The 27,035-nt window shown below is 34.3% G+C and overlaps 2 protein-coding genes and 1 long non-coding RNA gene across 8 annotated transcripts; all 3 read right to left on the bottom strand.

The window, feature by feature from the left end:
* Nucleotides 1–3,646: 3,646 nt before the first annotated feature.
* LOC112003726 (uncharacterized) lies at nucleotides 3,647–14,497 on the bottom strand. 3 transcript variants are annotated; one of them, XM_024035936.2, is made up of 4 exons: nucleotides 8,119–8,389; nucleotides 6,692–7,041; nucleotides 4,649–6,615; nucleotides 3,647–3,884 (listed from the first exon to the last, which is right to left on the bottom strand). In XM_024035936.2, exons 2-3 carry the CDS (start codon nucleotides 7,036–7,038, stop codon nucleotides 4,662–4,664), a joined length of 2,301 nt encoding a protein of 766 aa, XP_023891704.1. In that variant the 5' UTR covers nucleotides 7,039–7,041; nucleotides 8,119–8,389; the 3' UTR covers nucleotides 3,647–3,884; nucleotides 4,649–4,661. The 3 variants fall into 3 exon arrangements, with proteins under 3 accessions (XP_023891704.1, XP_065623155.1, XP_023891703.1); XM_065767083.1 differs by lacking the exon at nucleotides 3,647–3,884 and adding an exon at nucleotides 14,489–14,497 and having other exon boundaries at nucleotides 4,397–6,615; nucleotides 8,119–8,197; XM_024035935.2 differs by lacking the exon at nucleotides 3,647–3,884 and having other exon boundaries at nucleotides 4,397–6,615.
* Nucleotides 10,593–14,481, bottom strand: LOC112003723 (probable L-cysteine desulfhydrase, chloroplastic). The gene is made up of 2 exons (XM_024035925.2): nucleotides 12,892–14,481; nucleotides 10,593–10,915 (listed from the first exon to the last, which is right to left on the bottom strand). Exon 1 carries the CDS (start codon nucleotides 14,255–14,257, stop codon nucleotides 12,896–12,898), a length of 1,362 nt encoding a protein of 453 aa, XP_023891693.2. The 5' UTR covers nucleotides 14,258–14,481; the 3' UTR covers nucleotides 10,593–10,915; nucleotides 12,892–12,895.
* A 3,863-nt stretch (nucleotides 14,498–18,360) lies between the features above and the next one.
* Nucleotides 18,361–22,705, bottom strand: LOC112003725 (uncharacterized). 4 transcript variants are annotated; one of them, XR_010626468.1, is made up of 6 exons: nucleotides 22,441–22,705; nucleotides 21,501–21,525; nucleotides 21,265–21,379; nucleotides 20,073–20,275; nucleotides 19,423–19,598; nucleotides 18,361–18,723 (listed from the first exon to the last, which is right to left on the bottom strand). It is a non-coding gene; the product is annotated as an uncharacterized LOC112003725 (long non-coding RNA). The 4 variants fall into 4 exon arrangements; XR_010626466.1 differs by lacking the exon at nucleotides 21,265–21,379 and having other exon boundaries at nucleotides 22,441–22,696; XR_010626467.1 differs by lacking the exon at nucleotides 21,265–21,379 and having other exon boundaries at nucleotides 19,423–19,581; nucleotides 22,441–22,694.
* Between the last annotated feature and the right edge of the window lie 4,330 nt (nucleotides 22,706–27,035).

Below are 27,035 nucleotides of genomic sequence, written 5' to 3'. Positions count from 1 at the left end.
TTCCTGGCAATCAATGATAGAAGATAACGGAAGTGTATGTGGGTTGGTTAAGGCCTATGGGGGTATCATTTTATTTAGGACTCGATTTTACCAGGACAAGACTCACAAGTAACAGCCCTGCATACTCAATCATCAATCCCGTAACTGGGTAAAGTGCCATAAATACCAATTAGAATCAGATATGGGTCCAATACCAGTAGACAAGGCAATAACATTATCCATATAAGAGGTTCAATTACCTTTTCATTGAAGCAATTGACATAATTAACAGTTCCACCTCCACAAGTTGATGGTGGAGATGATTCCAGTCGATAGAGGACCTTTCTCATCAGAAGTATGCCAGGTGATCCGGGCCCACCAAGGAACTTATGTGGACTAAGGAAAATGGCATCATAGCCATCAATCTCCCCAGATCTCATGTCAATCTCCACATAAGGGCCACTGATCACATACAAATATTCATGTCAGGAAAACTGGCTTCTCTAATCTCTTGATGCCAAAAACTAAAAGAAGCTAAAGAATGAACTTTGCACAAATTGTATGCACCTTGCTGCGAAATCAAAGCATGCAAAACCTCCATATTGATGAAGTAATTTAGCAATTGCACGCGTATCCGAATAAATTCCAGTCACTTGCTACAAGCCGAAAAGGAACCCAAATTGGACGGTTGGCATATTTATAAGTCTCAAGTTGTAGTTTTAGAGCCTCCATGTCTATCAAACCATTGTCATCTAAGCCAATCTCTATTACTTCAGCCAAGCTTTGCCGCCATGAGAGAAGGTTGGAGTGGTGCTCATAAGGACCAACAAAAACCACCCACCTTTCTTCACTACGAAGGAATTTAAGTACCCTATCTTTCAAATTATTTCCCACTATGTACCCTTGAAATCTATGATGTAGATTTTGGGGCTAAAATTTTGTTGTATTTTTATAGGGCTATGTTGGAGTAAAACCAGGATGGACTAGGGTCAGCTTTCCCTACTACATGTCCCAAGAGGAATTTGAGTTTATTTTAGCAGCAGTGGAATTTTTAGCTATTTATGGGCAACGGTTCCTTCCTTTATATAACTTCAACTTAAGAAGTGGTAGTTGGTCACTGAAGAAAAAGGCAGTTAAGGAACTACTTAGCAAGGAAAACAAGTGCAACGTTCACGTATTGCCAGTGGCCAGTGCTATGCATACAGATACAGTGAACTTAAAGCATCACAATTCAAAAAAATGTGAGAATGTGAATGTGATAGCTAAACAAACTGGATCCGTAAATGAGTTTACAGCATATTTGGAAACGGCTAAGTACATTGCCAGTCTCCTCCCCAAGTTCCCTCCACAGCGTAGACTGCCAAATGACATAGATATCAACCTCCTCCACTTCAGACTCTAGTTATTTTCTCGATCTGTACGTTGCTGTATCTGTTGGACCACTGCACTAGATTATTTGGCTTCTCCATATATAGGTCCTCTGTGTACTGGTTTATTTTTATTTTTTACTATATACTGGTATTATGTCCGTGCGTTGCACGGTTTTAATTATAAACTTTTAGTATGATTTTATTGAGAAATAATAAATTAATAATCATTTGAATATAGATTATATAAATTGCATATAAATTATTGTTCTTAAAAGTATCAAGCAATCACACAACATATTTATATGAAAAAAATTCATAAATTTAATAATTAAAACCCTATGGAAACTTAACCAAAACTATTTCATTTGCCAAAAAAAATAAACATAATTCTCTTCTAATCAATATAAGAATACACTAAAAAAACCGTTTATATAGAAAACTTTCAATTGTGAAGATGTTAGATTTCTAATCAATTTTGGAATTATAAGAGAAATAGAATTATTAGGAAAAATATATGTATTAAAAAAATTATCACAATTAACGTTTAAAAAAAATGTAAAACTCATCACTTAGGATGCATATTTATCCAAAAAACTTGAAAGTTAGGACTTGGGAGAGTTCTATTAGACATAGAATTTCAAATTATATTGAAGTTAAATTATAAGAGAAATTATTAGATGGTTTTAAAGAAACACCTATCCTATGTGAAATTCTAATCAATTATATATATATATATATATATATGTTAAAATATATTTTATCCAAAAAAAAAAAAATAGCGTATATGTTTTTTCTAAAATTATTTTTTATCCATAATTTTAAATTTTAAATAAAATATTAATGGTTACACGATCCTAATCTATGTAAATTAGTTATTTTATCTATGTTTCTAAGGGTTTTTTTTTTTTTACGTGTCTTATCATTTTAAATCTAAAAAAAAAATCTGCAATATGGATTAGACCTTGTTTTTTAGTGTAGTATTTAAAAATGAGAAGAATTAGATTACACTATGTCTATGTCGCTGCAATTTAAAATAAATTAGACCTCTTTTTTTTTTTTAGTGTAGCATACGTCTTTGCAATTTAAAATGCATTAGATTTTTTTTTTTTTTTTTTTTTTATAGTACACTACACGTAAAAAAAAAAAGAATTAATGCATAAGATGAAGAATTTGGATTGTAATCAAATAAAAAATTTTATCAATTTAAAAATTATAGGAGAAGAAAAATTTTACACACACAGACACACACACACACACACACATATATATATATATATATATATATTTTAAATCTAAAAATTTTGAAAAAATTTCTATAATATAGTAAAACCACTTGGCGCAACTATAACATCTAAGCCCAATTTTTTTATATAGTATATGATATATGTGAGTTGTGCATTGTTTGTCTCATGTCTATGGCTCTATGCCCTTCGAGCCTAGCTCCTTTTCAAATTTCCAGTCCTGACTCCTGAGCATACCACTCAGCTCTTGACCATTTAAAAAATATTGCTAGAAGAATATGAATATGGCCCAATGAACAACATAATCAAGTTAGGGCCACCAATTTTGCCTACCAACTCACACTTGGGCCCACCATAATTTACATCTTTTAATGACAAGTCTCAGCCGTCTGGGTGGTAAGAAAATTAAGTACTGTCGTAATACCATTATGAATTTTTGTTGTGACCCTACCCATAAGGACTCAAAACAATATCAAGGTTGTATTCTACGGTTTTATGCCTATGCCACATGCCAGATAATACCCATGCGATTAGTTCGAATCAGCAGCACAATTGCAAGGCTCATTTTGGGAATTTTGAAGCTGATTTCCTGTAGCCATCAAAGCCACCAAGGCCCCAGTAACGTTCAAAGTAGATGCCACACTCAAAATGTATTCAACCCATCACAATAATTGATTTGACAAATTTTTATCGGTTCTCACTTAGACCCACCATTAATATCATTTTATCATTTATCGTTAATAACTTATTGCCTCAACAGTTGCCAAAAAAAAAAAACGTGCAGTTATTTTTGCTCAAGTTATTGAGCTCGTAATACTCAACAAACCATATTTGCGATGTGCTTTATCACATGGGAAGAAAATAATTCAGATCATGGCTGCTAAACCCAGTTATCATTCTCAAAAAATAGAAATAATATATTAAAATACATTCCAGTACTCATAATTATATACGGTTGCTCTTAAATCTTATGGATGGTAAAACTAAAATAACGAAAATATTTCAAGTTTAGATCAGCATAATGACTGCATCTTGTATAGAACTTTCAAACAACAGTAAGAAAATCTTTATATATTATTATGTCACAGTCGCTAAATGTCACTTATACTAGCAAAAACTGAAGTTAGTAAGACACAGAATAACACGAGAAACTACCTTCTCTAACACTTCCATTACATACATCAGGTCCCATGGCTTGGTTATTTTAAACTAAATTACAGGTCTATTTTTCATCCACTCCAAAAGACTTGTTAGATGTACAAGATTGTGATGCGCACTGTCCTTCCGTGCAATCCTATTAGCAGAAAACAAAACAGGTTCTATTAGTTAATAGTCAACAAAATTTGTTAAAACAGGGGAAAAAGGAAAAAATAAAATCCTGCAGGCTCATTGACTCCTAGGGAAAGCCTGTTGGGTCATCTAAAAACTCAGTGCTAACATACAACCGTGTCATCAACAGAAATCAACAGTGTCCATCAAATTAGGTATGCATCAGCACATTCATATATTAAAAAAGAGCCACCAACTGGACTGGCAGTGCAAAAGTTGAAATGATCATCCTGTTTACAAATTAAGAGGTCAAAAGGTAATTTATATGTATATGTACAGGTTTAAACGAACAAGAAAGCAAAGAGAGGGAGACCATACCAATAGATGCACCTTAGTTTTTACAACAGATACACATCCATAAGATATGCGCAGCTAAACCATTGAAGAGTATATACGTGTGACAGAGCATAAACAGACATAAGCTCCTATGGACAACAGAGTAATGCAAAGGGAACCATATCTACAGATGCAAATAAATACGTATGAACTGGGTTTGCACTTTTCTTTTTCTTTGATTAGGAAGTAACACGTGCACACTCAATTGATCATGAACCCAAAACCTCACCCTCTGATCCATTATTATGGAAAGTATCATTTGAGCTAGAACATATGCTTGTGAGCATAATCAGTGAAGATAGAGAATCCACAGAACAGGTGATAACAACAAGCATCATACCATTACATGAAATGGGTATAAAGATGCATTATATACAAGAAGCCGATGCTTACAATGTCTAAAACTCTAAATGAACTCTTTGCAAGTGGACTTGTTGTGTCCATGACCCTTGCATCTGCTGCACTGGAGTTGACGTTTCACTACCTCTTGTGATCCATACCGCTTCGTAGTGGGCCGGCCTGGTGGACGGCGGGTTGGAGGTGGGGTTACAGTTACAGTGAGCTGAGAAGAATCTTTTAGCACAGGCACGTCCGCATTTGGAATAGGATTTACAGACTCTGAATAAGTTAATCTGTAGCTCTCCGTTGTGAAGTATCTGGAACAATAATCATATGGGCTCCGACCCATGCAACCAAGAACAGCAATTGCATGGCAGCATGGTAAACCAGTTAACTGCCACCCTTTGCAACTACAATCCCAATGATCAATATCAACCATTTCAATGGTGTCACCACGAACCTCAAATGTGCTACCAGCTGACAGTAGCACTTGAAGGGGAGGAACTTTATGGTTTTCCTTTTTGAGTTTTTCCTCCATGGAAGGAGTTAGTCTAGTCAACCACTGGATGGAATCTGCTCGCCGTGTGTAAATCAACTCCATAATCTTGCCCCTTATCACATCAACCATCTGTGTTATTGGTAATTCATGTGCATCTGAAGCCCAACTATAGAATAGCTCCCCAAAGTTTGATGTCATATGGTTATATCTGGCACCATGAAAATATGAATTTGCCCAGTTCAGGGGTTCACTTTGTACAATCCAATTGTAAGCTTCTAGAGAAATACTTTTAATGCTTTCAATAGATCTTTGGAAGCTTTCAGGCGTAGGTGCATAAGCAGCAGCATAAAAATCCTCAACCATGAGTCGCTTCACCTCATGAGAAAACTGCCCTTTCAAGTCTCTAATAAATTGCTCAGTCAAGTACCGTAGGCAGTATGCATGGTACGAGCCTGTAAATATATCAGCAATGGACTCCCTTAACCCCTTCTGTCTGTCTGCCACAAACGTTATTGGACAAGATGTTGAGAGGGCAGATTTCAATTGTAACAAGAACCAATGCCAATTATCGTCAGATTCTGCATCAACTACAGCAAAAGCAACAGGAAATACACCATCATCTCCATCTGCTGCTGTTGCAGCTAACAGTGTGCCTTGATATTTTGACTTTAAGGGTATGCTATCAAGAAAAAGAAGAGGCCGACAACCTTGTTGGAAACCGTATAACGAGGCATGGAACGAGACAAAGAGACGATGGAAACTTGAGTCTTCCTTAGTGGTGAATGTAGCCAGACTTCCTGGATTGGTCTCCATTATCCTCTCACAGAAAAAAGGTAACTGATTATAAGCTTCTTTGTATGAACCCTGAAGCTGCTCCTTTGCAATTTCTTTCCCACGCCATGCCTGGAAGTAGTTCAGTTGTATTCCATATTCCTGTTTGATGTCATTGACAATATCCTTGGGCTTATAATTCGGGAAAACTTTCAACTTCTCCTTAATAATACTAGCCACCCAGCTCCTAGTTGCCTGATGCCCTGTTGTTGCAACAGCCCCTTCACACGTATGCGTTGGATTCATCTTTTTAATGCATATTAATTGAGTGGTTGACAACCTTGAGGCATGTATTCTCCAAGGACAGCCTTCTGCTTTGCATTTGACAGTCACACGATGACTATCATTCTTCTTGTACCTGAATGCAAACTGATGTGCAATTGCATATTTACGCAGAGACTCACGAAATTCATGAACACTGTTGAACCTTTGCCCCACACCTGTAATGGTATTCTGCCACTGCTGTGCACCTTTAGCATGCTTCTCATCATTGGAACTAACTATAGAGAAAATGGGAGAAATTTCAGCAGGCATGATCATATGGGTGTCAACATGATTGGTATCATCTACAATATCAAGAGCAGCATCAAGTGTGACTTCGGGCTGGGTGGTATCATCCACAATACCATCTACAATATCAAGGGGGGCATCAACTGGAAGAACAGTTTCTGACAAAGTTGTTCTGCTTGACCTACAAAATCCAAGGCTTTACAAATTTAAACCCAAAAGTAACAAATAAACTTTAGCTTAGACATCAAGAAGACTACCTACTGGCAGGCAAATTTGATACATCAAGAGCAACAATTTCTTCCATAATGACATAAACATCAGCAGTGACAGAGTCTCCATGGAACTTTATCATGCGCTTTAGATCTTTGTCATTGGAAATCGTAATGAGAGTCTTCTTATTGCCAGGAAGGAAGTATTTAATATACATGGTATCAATGCTACAATTAAACATTTCTGCCACTTCCATCTTAAAATCATTAAACTTCATTTGGTCATCAATGTCTATAGCATGAGCATCACCACCTCTATACGACAATGAACCATCTCTATTTGTCTCAAATTCTCCTCCTAACTGACATATCGCTATAATTCTCTTCCCCGCCATGACCTGCCTCAGTCAAAAAGTACACTCTTATTTCAAATCATTCAAAAGGATAACAAACAAACTTATCAATTTCAGACATTAAAAAACTTTCAAAAAGAATGAAGCCATTGAAATTTGACACATTGCATACAAAATCACTATTATCATAAACCCTCTCCACTCAAATAAGCCATAAAAAATTTTCTCAAAAAAGGAAAATAAAAAGGAAGCCATAAAAATTAACATCCCCAAAACCATTTTGATTTTTGTGAAAATGTTGTAAACAAGTTGAAAGTACAACTAAAAATAATTAAAGTATCAACATGCACGGCCTCAGGCCCTCAACAAAGCTAATTCAACATGATAAATTAAAGAAAACGAACAGCTTATTTAACCAATTACAACAACAAGAACCAAGCCTTAGTACCAAAATTTTGGGTTATCTATGAATTTTCCCACGTGTATTCTTTTCTAATCATTCTATTTTATCCGAAATCATACTCTCTCTTACCTCCTAAACGAGGCCTTTTTTTTAGTACTTCCACTAATTGATGCATACTTATATAACCAATTGACACGTAAAAGAAAATTCCAATTGCATTAGATGCAGGTATTAGGCAACTGATTTGAACTCCAATAATTTTAACCCCATTTTTATTTTATTCATAATTTGGAGATTTTCTCAGCAGCCAAACACAGAAGGGACCTCAGAAACAGCAAAGGTGCATCCAAAAGGTCAGCAAAAGAAAAACCCAGAAGCAAAAATTGCACAGAAACCTCACCAATAGCCCCAAATAACAAAAATTTCGAAACTTTACCCTCACAATTCAAGCACAATAAATTGAAACTCATCATCCCCATGCCTAACCCAGAAAGCATAAATAAACAAAAATAAAAAATAAAAAAAAATAAACACCCAATGCGCCCTAGAGAACAAAAAATTCAAAATTTTCAATCATAGAAGCCATTGAACAAAAACCCCAAATTGCATTAGAGGGTGATTGGCAAACCCTAAGATTATACAGAATTGAAAATTCAAAATATATATATATGTGTGTGTGTGTGTGTGTGTGTGTGTGTGTGAAGATAGAAAATTGTTACCTGAGAGGAGGCAAAAAAAGCGAAAGAGAGGTGTTGGGTGCAGAATCTAAATTGAAATTGGGCTCTGTCTCTGTCTCTCGCCCAGAAATTCACCACAATTTGCTTACATCTACGTAAAATACGTCCAAAACACCAAAACAGAGAGTCAGAGATAGAGAGATTGTTCAGGGTTAAATTTGGGGGAGGTTAAAAAGTTACGTCGGTAATACCACAACAAAAAACCGAAGTCTTAAAAATCAAACGTTATCCCATCAAAAAAAAAAAAAATCAAACGTTACTACTACCACTACTCCTAGTATTAGTATTAATGCAAAAATTGACTTTAGATTAGATGTGTTTCTCTCCTCTTGTTTGTTTATTCTTTTATCACTATTGTTCTTTCACCTTTTTTTTTTTTTTTTTTTTTTTTTTAGTAATAATCAAGACACAATTTTACTCACAATTTTATACCACAACTTGCTACCTGTTAAATTATGACACAAAATTGTATTATGAGTATTACATTTTTTATTTCACTTGTAATTATTTTTTAAAATTTATGTTTGTGATAGCTCCTAAATCGAACCCTTGACTAGGGCCGCTCAAGCACCCATAAAACTCGACCCACCCAATTGAGCTGGCTCCACTTAAAGGATTGTCAACGATTTTGACTGATGGATTGGGTGAATATTGAGTATGTAATTTTGTTTTTCCCATGCATTGGGTCTAAATTTCAAGTCTAAGAAATGTTTACCTCCCAAACTAACTCTAGCAAACCAAGTAATATGAAGTTGGTTTTTTTTTTTTTTTTTAATTGAAGGTGTAAAAAGGGTGGCCTAACCCTATTAGACCCAAGACTCTATTCAAACCCACCTGCTCAAGAACTAGATCAACAAGAAGTGGTGTTTTATGTAGTCCACCAAATTTGGGTTAGAGGATGGTTCATACCAAACTCTTATAGAACAATCGTTATATAGAGTAATAATTTGGAGAGAATTCTTACAAATTAGTTTTTTAGGAAAAAATTTTGTCTAATATAATTTTGATTAGACAGTGAGTATCACAAAGATTACTCATTGTCATTCCCTAATACTTGTGATAAAAATGATTTTTCAAGAGGGACCGTTTGGTAATATTGTTTTAGTAACGTTATTTGTATTTTTTTGGAAATACGTGTGGATAAAAAATGTATGAAAATACGTGTAATGTTGTTAGAACATCCCCCCTCCCTCCTCTTTTTAGAATCATAACCGAATGTAAGTCATTTAAGCAATGAGTTAAGTGAGTTTATTTTAAATCAAATTGGAAAGAAATTTGATTACACTCATGAGTTGTGAGGGTCACAAAAGTTGCTAATATATTATGCTTTGGTCCATAACCAAGATTGGGTAAAGTTTGAATAGATGAAATCTCTTCTTTATTGGATGATTCTTCTTCTTTGGATTGGGGTGTTATTAAAAAGTTACAAGTAACTTGGTAGTGATTTTACCAATAAACTGGTAACACATTTACAAAATACATGTTAAAAATTAAAATTATCAAATTTAACCAGTACTTTCTTTTATTTTTCAATTTGTTTTTTCAAATAGTTTATGAATCAAGTTAGCACCACTTGCAATTGCATATAACCCTTCTTCTCTCCCCCTTTTTTTTTCCTTGAGGGTTAATGTAATTATTTCTAAAGTCTCATGAAATTCACGATATTCTTAGTTCAAAACTTCTAACTAATATTTTAGAGCCACTTCCAAGAAATCTTTCTCATATTTACGTTATAAATGTGGGAGGGGGGCTACACGTACCTAACATGCTTGAAGAAACTCACTCAAATAAACCCAAAACAAAAACCCCTTTATGGATGTAGATTAGGTTATTAGCCCACCCATACTCTGCGTAAGTGGAGTGTACATCTACAACTTCATAGCCTTGCCTTGCAGACCTATCAATCGTACCTTCTTTATAAACTACACCTCAACTAAATGAGTATTTATCATCCATCTTTGTGGTCATTTAGTGTCTCTCATATTTTATGAAAAAATGTCAAGAGATTAGCCCAATGTATAAATGAAGGGGAGGATGGGATGGGATGGGATGGGATGGAAGCATCTTCTACTGTTCTCTACCTTCCATCTCCTTCCTTGGGACAGTCAATTTATCTATAATTGTGAGATAAGGTAGGCAAGAAAAATAAATGAAACTGCCCTTGTAAAATACGAAATGTGCCATAATATGGAGAATAAATGTGATAAGTACTTGTGCATTAAAAGTCCACATCTCAAATTGCAAGTGATAGCAATGTTTATTCGCATCCTCTCTATTTTTGGTGAGAGGATTTTGGGAAGTCAACATTGACAAGTGATATTGAAGGGATCAAATAGTAACTGTGCTCTGTTGAGTGTTAGCATAAATTCCAATGTTTCGGTAGTCCAAGTTTATTGGCATAAAGTCAAATCTCTGATATCATCAGCTATATATGTACTATCTACTTACACGTTGCAAACCATTCGAAGGATTTGGATGAGAGCCATGCCCTCTTCCATTCGCCTTTATTAAAGAGTAAAATCAGCAAAGTCATTTACATCATCACACAGAGAGGATAGCACAAGCAACTAATGTAAACTCAATTCAATTCGCATACATATGTCAAATAGTCAGGAGAATAGCTCTCATGGAGCCCAACAGATAGATAAACATCTCTTCTCAAATTACGAAAGCTTATTGTTCTGCCCCGCTACTTGCATCTCTGCAGTTTGTTTCTCCTCTGATTTTGGGAGTTCATGGTAGCGAAACCATGAAAAGTAGCCGAGCACACAAGACACAGCTGTTATTTAAATAAATAAATAAATAAAAAACGTACTTAGTGCCTCATTGAAGTAAGATAAATCGAAAACACATAAAAATAAATAAAAATAAAAAGAATAGCAATGACTTTCAGATACTCAAGTTATTGCACAAATTTGCAATAGCTATTCAGAATTAACCAAGAGTCTGATAAACATACTGCTCACCTATTTATGTTTACAAGAGGGATTGAAGAACCAAAAGAAGGCTTCCTCCTTTCACCTCATCACAACAAGGCATTTCTAGGGAAAACCACTTATCTCATAAAGGCATTAATTAATCACTACTATGCCTCATGTTTGATGTGGCTAACAAGAGTTCTATGATTCACTGGTTTCATACCCATGAATAATAATAGGTGCTAACAAAACTACTTCTGTTCAAAGATACACACACACATGAAATATTCCAAGTCAGAAATATCATACAAACACTTTAACTACTACACATGAAAAATTAATGTTCTTAGTTGAGCTGCTGACAACAATATTGAGCTTTTATTAGTTTTCATCACAACATTGAAAATAAGTTCAGGAATGACAAAACACGATTCATTATACTGAACCAAAAAACTGATTTTAGCTTTTTAAATTAAGAAATTAAAAAATACCAACCAAAATAAGATTAATAAAGAAGGAGTAGTAGGTTATGAGTTTTCAGACTTACAAAAATTGGTGAGACCAAAATCTAACAGCAAATTGGAAAGATATCAGTAGTGCTTAATCTCAAAAGGGGGGAAGAAAGGGGTGAAGGGAGACAATCTGCTCATGGTGCTTGAAAAGATTTTCACACACATAATGGAATTAACAGGGCAGGGGAAGGGGATGGAATCCTGCTCAACCATTCTGGACTTTAAATAATCATTCGTTCTAATAATGTTTTCCTTCGTTTTTCAGCAACAACTAATCCACAGAATTTTCAAAAAGTGACACATTGATATTATATTTGAGATAGACAAGCTAACAAAGATCAAGTAATAACACTCCGAGCAATCTGAAACACAGCATTCTTACCACTCTGATTACAAACTAATGTCTAGTTGCAAGTAATGAGAATGACACACAAAGATATTGCCATATTAATGCTTACCCTTGTGGTTAAGGTGATTACACAAATTTTTGTGAATCTCATAGAAAAAGTGTATTCTATAGGTTTTAAAAACTATTTTGTACTTGATGTGTCTCCTTTTCGGAAAGGGGCTTTGCTTTTCTGTGGTAAGAAGTGAGTTGTGACAGGGTATAAATCTCATTGGTAGGAGAGATGGTATAAAAAAAAGTGGAAGGTCTGCAAATTAGAAAAAGTCGATGAAAGATTTTAAAAAATAAGAAGTAGGAAAAGATGCAAGTTATGAATAAAGTGATGAATAATACTTATCAAAAAAAAAATGAATAAAGTGATGAATAATAAATACTGAGTTGCCCAAAATGAAAATAAATGCTAACAGGTCTGCTGCATAAGCTACATAATCATTTGAATCTCAAGGAATAACCCTTTAGTTTAGTTTTTTTTTTTTTTTTCCTTCTTTTTTCATATGCAGCTATAAAAAATAAAAAATAAAAAAACAACCTTATGTGGTTTTTGCCAGAAAAGAAAAAAATATATTACAAATTACTAAACTTCCAATTTAAACAACATAATTAAATGCAGCAGATTTCAATGTTATCACTTTTTAAAGGCATTAAACTACTGTTTCTATGAGAAAAGTATGAATGCATCCTCTTGCTCAGGGGTAGAATACTTCAATAAGTTATGGCACATACCTGAAGAATGAGGAGTGATACTTTCAGGCTTAAAATATACAAAATCTGAAATCACACTCATTCAACAGAATACTAACTACTACTTCACAAAAGAGCAGGTCAACTAGAGTACCAGACACAAGGAAATGAAATAGTACCTTGTATGACCGACAAATAACCTATAAACCATTAAAAAGTAGATGAAAGGAAAACACACCTCTTCAATTATAAAGAAGAGCGCAAGTGAACCCATCACCAACAAGCTGGTTAATTGCGTCCTGGAACTTGTGATAATCCTCAACTTTGTTGTAGACTTGATAAGAAATCCTTGCATACCCAGTTACCACATCAACCTCCCCATCTTTTGGTGCCCTGTAATAAATAGGCACTTCCACGCCAAACTTCTCCCTCAAATGTGTCCTCAACTTCAAAGTATCCAAATCACTTGAAATCCCCAAACAAGCTGGCAAGCCAACCATGATCATGCTAGCACACATCTCCGGAGGGCATCCAAGATTTGTCTCCCATGCTTTTGCCAACATCTGCCCCATCTCCACAACATTCTCGTGATTCCTCTTCTTGATCCCCTCAATACCACCCTCAAACCTATTGACAAAATCAAACACCTTAGGAACCACTAACTGAGCACTATAGTCCCTAGTTCCAATCCAAGCACTTTCCACAGCCAGCCCATTTCCATACTCGTTAGACACAACCGGATGGTGCAAGTCTATGCACCCAGGCGACTTCCTACAATACAAAAACGCAATGGAAGGCGGGCAAAAGAGCCACTTATGCAAATTACTAGTGTAAAAATCAGCACCAATGTCTTGCATATCAACATCAGTACACCCAATTCCATGAGCCGCATCCACAAAAACTTGATCCACACCTTCCTCCCTACAAATCCTAACCAATTCCTTAACAGGTATAACCACACTAGGCATTGAAGTTATATGATCAATCACAGCTAACCTCACTTTCTTACCGTTCTCTTTCCCTCTCTCTAAAGCCTTCCTAAACTCAAACACAATCTCATCTTTAGAGTTCACAGGGAAGGGCAAATGTACCTCGATAACATGCCCGCCGGCACGGGTGACATAGGCCTCAATGGACTTTTTCACAGCACCATAAGCATAGTGAAGCATAATGGCAACATCACCATGATTGAATTTGCCTTCAGCGAAAGACCAGGCGATGTTTTGGAGGACGATGGCGGCTGCAGTGGTGGCGTTATCGACGATGGAGATTTCATCGAGGTGGTGGGCATTGATGAGGCGTTGGAGGAGGATGCGGGACTTGAGAATGCCTGGTTTGAGTTCGGAAAAGTAGAAGTGATCAGGTTGGCGAAGGAATTCGAGTTGCAGTTCTTGCTGGGACTGGATAATGGAGAGAGGGCAACAGCCAAAGGAACCATTGTTGATGCGAGCTACGGTGGGGTCATGGTGGTTGAATTCGTTTTGGATTTCAGCTTCGGTGAATAAAGAAGAGGATAAAGATGAAAGCTTTGGCTTTTTTGGGATGTGGGTATTGGAGTCACCATTGAGATGAGGGTGAGGGTGAGGGTGAGATTGGGAGCCCATGGTGTGATGGAGTTTTGGGTGGTGGCGGTGGTGGTGGTGGTGGGGGCTGTAGAGTTTGTAGGGTTTGGAGTTTGAAGAGGTTGAATTTGAGAGAAGAAAGGGTCAGAAACTGAGTTGAAAAAAAACAAGAACCAGTAACAAGTGGGTGTCATGGGAGGTGCCACCTTCCATTAACTGAATAAACTAATCAGCTTCTGACATATCATACCCTCCACTCTTCTTGTCTCCTTCTCTCTCTCTCGCTCTCTGTCTCTGCTGCTCTTTTTTATGTGTGTGTTACTCACGTGTGAGAAAGAATATTGGTAATTTGGTATACATCAACACACAAACCACACAAACTAAACTAAAGCAAATTGAACACAATCCGAACAACACCAAACCGAAGAAAGGGATAGCTGAAACTAAACAAAACACCATTGGATCCGTATTAACCGCGATGACTCCGGGATGATACAAAACCCATGGAGTCCCAATATAAACATTGCCTCAAAAAAGTGAAGCATGTATCATACAACACTTCCCTTTCCGACTGAGAAGTATCCCCTTATTGCCAGTAAATCCACACAGCTATTAGCTTCTCTCCATATATGGTCAACGCGTGCCTCCTCATCCCTGTTGAGGAGCCACCTGCAATCCAAAATCAAGTTAGCAAATTCCATAGGATAATCTTCATTAGTTTTTAACCATTTGTAAGCAAGAAAAGAATCTGTTTGAAGACAAACTCGATGATGACCCTTGGCCCATGCTCGAGCCAATGCTTCTCTAATACCACACAGTTCAGCCATAGTATTATTGGTGACTCCCAAGTGTAACGAGAAACCCTACAACCATTCTCCATTGGCTATGTGTGCCATGCCACCCACACTAGACTCTCCAAGGCTGCCTAATGAGCTTCCATCTATATTAAGAGTTACGTAAGGAAAAGGAGCCGAGCTCTACCTAATGTATTTGAGGGAAGATGGGGATAGGTGCCCTGACAGAACAATGCTGAGGGAAAAAAACTTCGTGGCATGAGATATAGCGTTTTGTTTTAATATATGATAAGGAATTAATTTTCCTATAAAGATCAAAGAATTTCGACCCAACCAGATCATATGATAAAAGCAAATATAATGTTCCATGGGATATAACACAAAGGGGAATTAAGTTTGGAATTAAGCTTGCACCAATCAGGGAGCTCAAGCCTGAAAAAAATCAGAAATGAGGAAATGCACAGGAAAGGAGAACCAAATATGATTTGCAAAGTGGCAATCACGTAGAACATGAATTGGCGTTTCAATCTCATTGCAACAGAGACACACTTGGTCACTTAGGGCAACATGAGGGAAAATGACTGATTTGGTGGGAATACGATGGTGCACACATTTCTAAACAAAAAGTTGAATTTTAGGAGGTATTTTTAACTTCCAAATCCAAGACCATGATACCGAAGACCGCCATGTAGCCTCGTTGGATTTAGGTACAAGAGAATGGTAAGCGGATTTTATTGAGTAAATACATGCGTGGTGGTCCCAGACACAGTCATCAATAAGAGTAGCAAGAGAACCAGGAATAGGTAGTGGTTGTGCATAAATAAATTGGGTACTGTCGATGGCAATATCATACTAAGAGGTGTGAAATCCCATTGGTGAGTGTTAGTGATCATTCTAGCCACCTTAAACTCATATTCGTGAGGAAGAAGTGGGCCATGAATGAGACCGCGGATTGGTCCCGGGGGCAACCAATGATCCGTCCAAAAATTTATACTATGGCCATTACAAAGAATCCACTGTAGACCACCCTGCAAGAGGTCCTGCCCCCGCAACAAAGCCTTCCACGAGTGAGATTCAATAGGCGAAGTGGTCTGCAAGAGATCAATTGTTTGATAATGCTTTTGGGAGAGAAATTTAGCTAATAAAGAATGTGGGTTCTGCCATATTCGCCATGCCTGATTCATAAGAAAGACATCATTGGTAGTTTTGGAATCCCTAATACCCAGCCCACCACAGACCTTAGGCTTGGTTATCATGTTCCATTTAATGAGGTGCACATGCCGTTGTGTCGGTGTGTCGCCCCATAAAAAAAAAGTTCTATAATTTTTAATAGAAATTTTCAAAATTTAAACCCCCCCTTACTTTATTGTAACTATTAAATTATTAAGAAAAAAAAAATCTTATACTCTTTACTTTTTGATAAATTATCTTATGCATCTTTCTCCTCATACTTGTTGCCACTTTTGTTTCTCCCATGACGTGTACCTAAATTTTGGGGATGTTTATGTTATATGATTACAAATTGCTTGATTTATTATTATTATAGATTTATAGACGCATTTGTTTCTATGAGTTGGAACTTGGGAGTGTTGTTTCATGTAAAATCATTGGTTGGTTTGGGTTCTCCAAGTTAGATTAGGTATATATAGCTTGAGTTTATGTTTGTCCATTTTTGGGGTCAAAAGATCTTAATTATTTGTTTATTTTCTATGGGTTTGAAAGGATTGATGAGTTAGAAATGTATTTTGTTTAGAGCAAGACTTGGGTACAGTACTTAGATGCTATTCCTTAGGTTCCTCTCTTAAGATTCTGCCATGTGAATTTTTTCTCATGGAATGAAACTTTATTTTTTAGTTAAGTATCTACATGTCAGAATCTTAAGAGATGAACCTAAAAAATTACACCTAAGATATTGTACCTAAGTTTTGTCATTTTGTTTATGTACATAATGAATTGGTGATGTTTTGTATTGTTACTCCAAGAAAGTTTATTAACAAAATTAATGAAAGCCAAACTTGACTTTTATGGAGATGAATCATAGGGATGCACTGTGTTTTTTCATGCTTTGTTTAGTGGCTTGAGAACAATAAACAAAATGAATCTAAAATCTAATGGGATATGCACGACTATAATGGCTTGACCGGCCTCTAATAAGGGGTCAACTATATACGTGTATTGTGGGGAATATGTTATGATAATAAAAATAAATTGTGATGGATTGTGTTTGACACTCAAATCATCCTTCATAATAACACAGGATGATGTTCATTTCATAATACAAGAATTCATATTCTCATGATGACATTTTTTTTTTCTTTTTAAATTTACTTAAAAGAAGTTTTACACTTTACTCCACTAATAAGCCTCTATTCAGCCTAATCAATATTTACCTTTGGTTTCAAGGAAGAGGTTAGAAAATGTGTGGCAGCCTAATCAAACTTAATACAAGGCAACCAAATCCATTATTTTAAGTTGAAACTTAATAATGGACTGTGTGTGTTTCTTTTTGTTGGGGCTTTTTTGATGTTGACCTCATCGGCTTCAATTTTGGCTTGCATTATGCAGCTGACATTACAATGACATAAAGCTAATCTATTTTTTTTTTCTCATTGTACTCGTCACATTTGTCTTTGGCAAATATCATTTGGCATTTGTGAAGATCCACATGATAATGTGGACAGGTGATAGGTTGCGTCTAGGTTGCTCCTTGGCCATAGTTATCAATTCATGAATGAAATTTTGGATGGTGACGTTGAGGGCACTGATTATAGCTCAAATGGATTCTTTTTTTTTTTTTTTTGAAGAAAAATTTCTAGGTCTTAGATTGGGCAAGAATTGGGATTCAGAGTTTTCATATAGACAAGGAAGCAATATTCTTAGTCCATTGGGCTACAGCTAGTTCTAAAATTTTAGCATGCCAAACTTGTGTTCCAAAGCCCATTTCATCCATTAAGCCCATTGCAAAAGAATAAATCGCATAAAGGGTAAGGTTTCTAGCTAAAAAGGAAGAAATATCGCCACCCACAAGGAAAACAAATTACATGGCGGTTCAAACTTCAAACAAACCTTTTGTTAGAATTTCAAGTATATAAAAAATTACTAGTTTGATTTTGTTGAAGACTTACATGGTGATTCAAATGACTATCTACTTGTACTTTTTAGTCACATGATTTAATTAGTCAAGTGACTTATTTAAATGATATAATGAACTTAGATAGTCTTATGAACCACCACATAGCGTGTTGGAAGAGATTCATTCAACTCAATTTGGAGGAAAACTTTGTTCTATTAATTTTTAGTGATGGTAGCCAACAAAGAATATGCATAAAGAAATTGTATGCTTACACTAAATTAAAGACAACAACTTTCTCTTGCGAGACCAACATTTCAGATTCCTGTTCATCATGTAGATGACAGTGAGTTAGCATGCCACGAGTTTATATCATGGTAGTCCATGTTAGGAATGAGTAATAACATTGGTCTTGCATTATTGATGAGAAAATAGATCCAAGACAAGCTTCAAAACTACAGACAGAGAAACAAAAACCAAACCAAACTCTAGCACTTCAAACTAACTTCCCTTGTCATAAGCAGCTATGTTCTGTGGTTCACATTCAGGACTAAATAAGCGAACCAGTAAAGCAGTCGTAGAGCTAACAGATACTGCTCCACAAGCTGCCCATCGAAGGCTCCTAGGCACCGTAATTCTTGGACCTGCATGAGCAGAGGAATTGTATTTCTTGTTACCACAGATATAGTAAGTAAAATACAGTCACGAGTGGGAGATGGAAGAACTGAAAGCATAAGGTCCCTTTCAAGTGCCTGCATTTGATCTTGAAATTTATTGTAGTTATTACTAGACCAATCATGTTAGATGGCAAGAAATAAAAACAGTAGTTCAGATTCACTGCCTTATGACGCAATCATAAACAGTCCTTTAGTTAGAAACATTTTTTTTTGATAGGTAAAAAAAAAAAAATGTTTCTAACTAAAGGACTGTTTAGTTAGAAACATCCCCATAAACAAGATAACACATTCGCATAATTTTATATTTCTTATACCATGAAGTATTCAGCATCAAACAGCCTTTGAATTTTATAAAGTATAAACAAGTACTTGTGACAATGAAAATAAATAGCTGGGTCCTAATGGTCATATTTCCCTGGAAAGGATAGAGAATCAATACCAAACTTTAGCATGTAGATTGCCGATTGAAGACCAATCACTTTTCAAAATATCAAACTTAGAGAATACGTCAAAATTTGAGAAAGAGCAATATTAGCATAAAATAGAACAAATATAATACCACTCACATCTTCCTCCAAGGTAAAGATTAAGGATCATACTAATTAGTCATTTACCAGAGACAAACAAAACATAAATAACAAAAGCAATGGAAAACATAAGACATACCATAGTGCAATCTACAAAGAATCCAAAATCCTAATCCTCCTCCAACGGTAAAAATTCCAGCTGTCTGTCTCATTAGTCTAGAACAAGGTTTTGAATCCGACCTCATCAACTCACCATCAGAAAACCCAAGGAACCGCCTCAATGCCATCTAGCACTTCCCTGATGCAATCCAAAGCCTTTAATCACACAACAACAAACATGCCCAAACTTCAAATTTTGAAATCTTTCACCAGGGTAACAGAAAACTGACACAAACCCAGATGAGAGTACAACTAAAGGGCCATCTTATACTCAATTACATATAAAATAGCCTACTCCAAAATGTTTCTTGTTATTGATTCCTCTACTTATTCATACACACATAAACATCAAACATTTGGAAAACCCACTTATATCTCATGTCTACAAGCATGGTTTAATAATACGAACCACTGGAAAGAAACAATTTTTTATATTAGTTTTGGGTAAAAACATATTCTGTGCTTTTAAATCATAGCTCAATGAGGCTTTATGTCAAACATTTAGAAGGCAAGCTCTAAAATGGCCATAGAGCATCATTTCAACTATAAATTTCAAATAATTTTAAGCAATGAAGAAAATGTAAGAACCACCCAGGTAGAAAGAAGCTAATACTGAGAGAAAAGTTATACCTTGTTGAGCTTTGATTGATTCTATAGATTATAGATGGCCTCGAGCCAACGAGCTCTGTTGTTGAGCCGATGTTGCTGCTGCCGATATCACCTTGCCTCCGTGTGTGAGTGTCTGGGTTTGGGATATGAGAGAGGTAGAGAGTTAGGGAGGAGACTGGAGAGGCAGCAAAGAGTTGAGGAGGGAGGAGAGACGTGGAGTACAACTACAAACAGAGTGCGAGAGTGTGTTGAGAAGAGAGACAAATACATGAGTTATTAATAAAACTATTTGCTAACCCATGCGATGCATGGATTTATAAATTATCTCTTATTTGAGTAGTTTTGCTATGAACATGCGAGTTCAAGTTTATAGAATGATTTAGTGTCCATAATTTTTTTTTTTTTTTTCATGGTATAATAGCGTCCATAAATTACAAGTAAGAAATATTATATAGCTGAAACACTCAAACATGTAATGTAGTTCAAACTAATACAAAGTTAGAACATCTGTGTTTGTAATTTACTCTCATGAACAAATAATTAGAAAGCTGGTATTTCATTTTGAACATAAGTTGATGGTACATTTTCACCTTGTAAAAAAACATAAAACAAATAATTAGAAAAAATAAAATAATTTTCAAAAGAGAATCACATATTTGAATCTTTATCTAAGTAGATAACTTGAAACTTTCTCACATCTTAATTATCGTGTGTAGTACATTGCAACTTGATAGAGCTAATACTTTTGAACTGAAAAAAGCTAAAGAAAAAACAATACCTTGAATTAAAAGAAAATATAATTTTAAAAGATTAGTAAACCAAAGTGCTTCACAAAGAGAACAGGGTAAGAGACAAAATCCCAAAATTATACAGATTTTTTTTTTTTTTTTTTTTTGTTGGTAAAATTCTTCATAACTTTATATACATTTTTTCTTTCAAAAAATAGATATCTAATGACATATATAAAGAATTTAATATTTCTTATAAGGCAAAGAAAACCAAATATATTATGAAATGTGTTTAAATGGTACTAAATATATTTATATATAAAGCTCCACCAAGGAAATATATTTATTATAAATGAAAGATTTTTAAGATATGAGATGTATATATATTTTTTTAATAAGTAAGATATGAGATGTATATATAGATAGCAAGAGTGTAAATATTTATTAAGAAATTTTGTGGTTAAGTAGCTATGAAGTAAGGTGACCTTGAAAACATAAGTAAGCTTCCTTCACACTCTTGAGCATAAGAGCCTAGGCATCCACCCCAAATTTATTATCTTTGACATCATAGTTTCTTCTCAAACTCAATCTACTACCAATCTAAATCACACACACAAATAAAACACAACAAAAGAGGGGATCAATACAAACACCAACACTATAACACAGATAATTATATAAGTTTCACAGTTAAAGTAAATACAACCACTGATTCTCTCACCTGCTGGGTTGTGTTCCTAGCAACCCTACAAAACCAAAACCAAAACCAAAAAAAAAAAAAAAATGCATTAAGATTTTTTTTCTTGAACAAAAAAAAAAAAAGGTTGAAATACAGATAAGTTTTATAACCATGAACAAAAAAGAATTAAAGATATAAACTATTCTAATTATTTCTCTTTTGATGTTGGTTTTCCAACATGTTCTCAGGAGCAAATAGAAAAAAGGCCAATCAAAATCAAATAAACCCATTTTTTTTTTTTTTTTTGATAAGTAAAAATAAACCCATTTGTAAATCACAATTTCAAAAAAAACCCAGTATAAGATTCCCCTTAAAACAACCATACATCCTCTGTATCCTGTCTCTTGTCTTTGTCTCTCTCTCACACTTGCTGGCAGATTTTTTATTTTTTATTTTAGCAAAAAATTCAGCATTGTAATATAAAAAAAGTGTCCATCCAATGGTGACACACAACATAAGAAAAGTGTTGCTTTTACTGGATTACCCTTAGTACTTGTATAAAACGTCAGTTTTCCACATTAATGGCACAATACAATTTTTTTGAGACATTTTATCAAACACATATCATGCATTATTGTTGCAACCATTCCCTGCATATAACGTGATCAAAGAACTACCTAGAATTTCAACAATAATAGAATACCATAATACCTCCAAAACATAGTCAAATTAGAATTTTAACAATAACTGACTGTAATCAAGAGTATAGTGGAAACAAACAACACAATAGTTACAGTTCCAAAATCCAAAAAACAAAAAAAAAAAAAAAAAATTGCCATTTCCAATTCCTTCAAAATCATGTATTTTTGTACATGTAATCATAAGGATACGTTTTGACAATTACATTACTTACACATTGAAAAATAATAAACTGTTCTAAAACTCATATCCAAGGTATAAACAATTAAACAGAGATTCTTACCTGAGTCTCAGTCCGAGTTGCCCAAATAAACCTGATCCTCCTCTTCCAAATCTTGCTTCAGGGCTCACACAAATCGGACTGGTACTATATCTGCTACTTGAGCAAGTTTAGACCAGATGGTTTCTACGAAGAGAGAGGAGGACCGACGGTGGTCAGGGTTGTGGAGAGAAAACTGATTATATATATTTAATAAAAAGAAATAAATCAGATTTAAAAATTAAAAAAAATACTGACGTAGAAAATTATGGAGAGCGAAGAGTTTTCGGTTTTATATAGTGATATATTGATAATAATAAAAGAAATACAAATATTATTTAAATAAAAGAGAGAGTGTTCTGATACAGGGATTTATTAAAAGTGTAGGGGTAAAATAAAATAAAAAACAATCTAACGTAGGGATTTATCAAGTATGATTGAGTAAAATAAAAAAATAAAAAAAATAAAAAAATAAAAAGAGGTAAGTTTTTATACTAAAATATATTGAAAATTTTAGAAAGACTAGTGTGAGTTCTTATTTTGCTTTCTCACTTCTTAGTATAGAGGACTATAGGTCAATTTAAGACTAGTTTATTTTTCTAAAATTGAATTTTTTTTACCGAAAGTATATAAAAAAATGGTCATACTAACAAGTGCTCTAAGACATTGGATAACAATCTATTTAGGAAAGTTTTGACGTCACTTTTATGAAAAATGAAAAAATAAAATAAAATAAAATCGCTAAAAGCTGATTTTTGAAACAATAAGAGCATTCTCATCAACTTTTTTTTTTTTTTTTTAAATGTCATTTTGACACACTAAAAGCATACTTTATTATTTTACCACATCATTTTACAATATTGCATTTATCAGATATTTTATCCTTCAATTCTATACATTAAAATAATATATTAACTCCTCCATATCATCATCAACAACAACAATGGCCACCAACAACCACTGTCGCAACAACACCGACAGCCATTACCGGCACAAACCCACAACCACCAACGCCACCTTAAAAAAAAATAAAAAATAAACAAAAAACCAAAGAAAAAAAATTCACAACAACCCACCACATTCACAAATCCACGCACCAAATCCACCAAATCAAAACAAACTCACACCTCAAACCCACCACTGGCACAAACTCACATCCATTAGCACAAACCTGTATCTTTGAACCAAATAGAGATCAGCGTAGCGTGATGTGGTGGTCAAACAAACCGGCGTGGTGTGGTGGTGGTGGTCAATGGCGTGATAAGATCGGCGTGGCGTGGTGTGGTGGTTAGTGGCGTTGCATGGTGAGATCGACGATGAGAGAACCAGAGAGAGAGAGAGAGAGAGAGAGATGTGTTGCAGACGAAGAGAGAGATATCTAATGGGACAAGAGAAAAAAGTAATTAAATAAACCAAAATATTTTTGGTATTGATGTCCATACCGTCTCATATTTGAGACAGTACTGTAGCATGTTACAAAATTTTGACACATTTAGAACACCTCATAAGACTTGAATAGTAGTGTTTGGTGTGTCAAATGCCAAATATTTGGTATTTGACATACCTGATAGTAGTGCTCTAAGACCTGCTTAACAGTGCAATGTAATCCACTTTATGAGAAAAAATAAGTTAACGTTTTTTGAAATAGTCTAGATAACCAAATAAATGCCAAATGGGACGGGTTCGAATTTTGATGTTGGATCAAATACATGTACTATCCAATGTAAACATGATGATGGGCCAGTTACCTATAATGAACTTCTGTTTTCAAGAGTTTGGGTCTGTATGCCAATGGGCCTGTAATTCATATTTTGGTGCTTGAAAACTTAGGGTGTTTTTTTTTTAGGACAACTAGTTGAAAGATGTGAGAAATTCATTAAATATTTGAAATTTATAATAATAAAATTTTGCAAAAGAATTATTTTTTCATAAGTAATTTGTAGATGTTGTAGTTGTATATTAGGTTTGCCAATTAAATTCAAACACATAACTATATTGAATTTAATTGTACTTGCAACAGATAATACTATTTGTGGTACATTAATCACTACAACCAAAAGTTTGTGTTATTTATATTATGAGAATCTTAAAGTATGCCAAAAGTTTTTTACCTCAACTGTCACTTATATGTTTCAAATAGAGACATTCATGACTCAAGTTGATACGAATAGAACTCATCTATTTTCTTACAGATTAAATTAGGAATTGCTAGTCACGGTGTGATCACGTTGATCTAATATCATTTGTTATTATGATATTAAAAGAGTAAAGACTTTTTTATCATATTTGCATAGATAGTACTCCAAAAGGATTTGTTAAAACTGTAGCTATTTACCCAAGAGTTTAAATTTAATTGAGAAACTTAATATATAATATATAAGGAATTGTAATTAAAATTTTTCATTAAAAAGCTAAGTGAATTTAGTGGCACAACATTGTCACATTTATAATTTAGTTAAAAGAATAATAGACCTTTGGTGCTCCACACGTTGGTCTGGTAGGATAAAAAGTTTGTGTTATTTATATTATGAGAATCTTAAAGTATGCCAAAAGTTTTTTTCCTCAACTGTCACTTATATGTTTGAAATAGAGACATTCATGATTCAAGTTGATACGAATAGAACTCATCTATTTTCTTACGGATTAAATTAAGAATTGCTAGTCACAGTGTGATCAAGTTGATCTAATATCATTTGTTATTATGATATTAAAAGAGTAAATACTTATTTACCATATTTGCATAGATAGTACTCCAAAAGGATTTGTTAAAACTGTAGCTATTTACCCAAAAAAAAAAAAAAAAGTTAAATTGTATTTTCGTATAATCTTAAATATAGTTATAAGGTAGACTAATATAGTATTGAAAACCTCATAGGTAGAACTCACTCTTGAAAACCAACTTGCAAGATGAAGGTGTCCAAGAGCTTATAAACACATGGTTAAGTTTGTACTTAATCCATGTGGGACATTAAGATCATAACATATAACCTTATTGTGGAATTAAATACATATTAGCTTTCCATAAATTTTTTTTTTAGATCGTATTAGTTGGCCAAGAGAGTTTTGTAACTCAATTAACGCCTATTAGTGTTTAAAACGAAAATATATAGAGTTCAAATCTTTCTCATCTATTGTAACTATTGAATTAAAAAAAAAAAAAAGTTCCAATAGCTCAATACCTTTACTAAGATGAGTGGATACAAGTTACAACTTGCTCATTGTAGAGGCAAACTGATAATGAAGCAGTGTAATTGAATATATAACATACATAGGCTGCAATTTTATTTTTCCTCTGTTTTGTTTGTTCTCCTAAATATGTCTGACCTACATGCGTGTCAAAGTGTTAGGAAGAGCAGTAACTAAGAGTAAGGTTTTTGACATAAGAGTAAGGTTTGGTAGTTACATGGAACTCATGGACTAGGTTGCTTCCACGAGTCCATCATATATGCTTCCAAATTGGCATGAAAACAATCAAATAGCTTCCTGTCCTGTGTACGTACGTCATTCTAATTGTCCTTTTCTGCCATTTTCCAAAGAAACAATGCAAATGAAAATGATTGCCTGCCATCCACGCTTAATTCTTCCAAAAAAAAAAAAAATCAACCATTGGATGTCATTTTCTTATGCTACCACAAGAAAACTGTGTTATACCTCAAAGAAGGGGAAAAAAAATATTATGTGCTACTTTCCTAGCTAGAGTACAATTGTACAATCATGCACCAGAAGCTTTTCTCAAAGAACTCTGCTTTCAATTTCATAGCTAGTATGGGAACAATGCCATCCCGCTCTTTACTTGTCCAAGCCTTGGTACACTCTTGCGGAAACTTCTAGGTACTTTCGGTTGTCAAGATTAAAGAAGCTAGTGCCTGACCACACCAAACCCAAATTAGATGAACAGGGTCACCAGTACTTTTATTGTCTTGCTACTAGCTTTCTTCCACCAAAATAAAGAAAGGGGTAATGATCATGAAGTGAAAACAAATTGGAAATTTTTTTCACCTTAAGCAGATATGAAAAAATATCTTTTATAACAGGTATATCAAGTCACCCATGTAACAATCTAATGAGTGAATCTCAATATAATTTAATATTATACTCTTCTTTTTTTTTTTCAAATGTTGGTCCTACCAATTTTCTATGTGATATATACTCATTGGATTGTTAATAGGTGACTTGCAAGAGAAATTTCCTATGTAGATTAGGGCCTTTGTAGGTTATATATTCAATTACCATCTACACATATTTTAATCTAACAATAACAACAAAAATTAACATTATGGCGACGTTCTCTACATGAATTTTAAATCATATGATTCATTATGTAATTTAAATAAATCAAATAACTATTAAATAGATCATTAGATTAAAAACACACATGAATGGTTACATACATTGCTACTAAAGGTGGGTAATTTTTTTCCACCCCATTTTGGAAAAAAGTTTTGCCCCAAAAAAAAAAGAAAAAACCAATGTTAAGAGCTTGTTTGGTACATGTGTTTAAAAATTGAAAATTATTATTTGAAAATATTTGTAAAAATACATGTAAGTGAAAAAAATACATTAAAATACATGACATGTTATTTAAAAACTAAAAATAATTGTTTGAAAACACAAACCAA

The sequence above is a fragment of the Quercus suber genome, unplaced genomic scaffold, assembly GCF_002906115.3.
Source record: "Quercus suber isolate HL8 unplaced genomic scaffold, Cork oak 2.0 scaffold_771, whole genome shotgun sequence".
Lineage (NCBI taxonomy): Eukaryota > Viridiplantae > Streptophyta > Magnoliopsida > Fagales > Fagaceae > Quercus > Quercus suber.
Note: the sequence above shows the minus strand (reverse complement) of the source record. Positions and strands in the feature narration are given on the sequence as shown.

Excerpts from the sequence above, each read along its gene's own strand:
- LOC112003726 (XM_065767083.1), bottom strand. The coding sequence starts at position 7,038 with ATGGCGGGGAAGAGAATTATAGCGATATGTCAGTTAGGAGGAGAATTT. Across the intron at positions 6,616-6,691 it reads TCAAATTTGCCTGCCAGTAG|GTCAAGCAGAACAACTTTGT; the intron begins GTAGTCTTCTTG and ends TGGATTTTGTAG.
- LOC112003723 (XM_024035925.2), bottom strand. The coding sequence starts at position 14,257 with ATGGGCTCCCAATCTCACCCTCACCCTCACCCTCATCTCAATGGTGAC.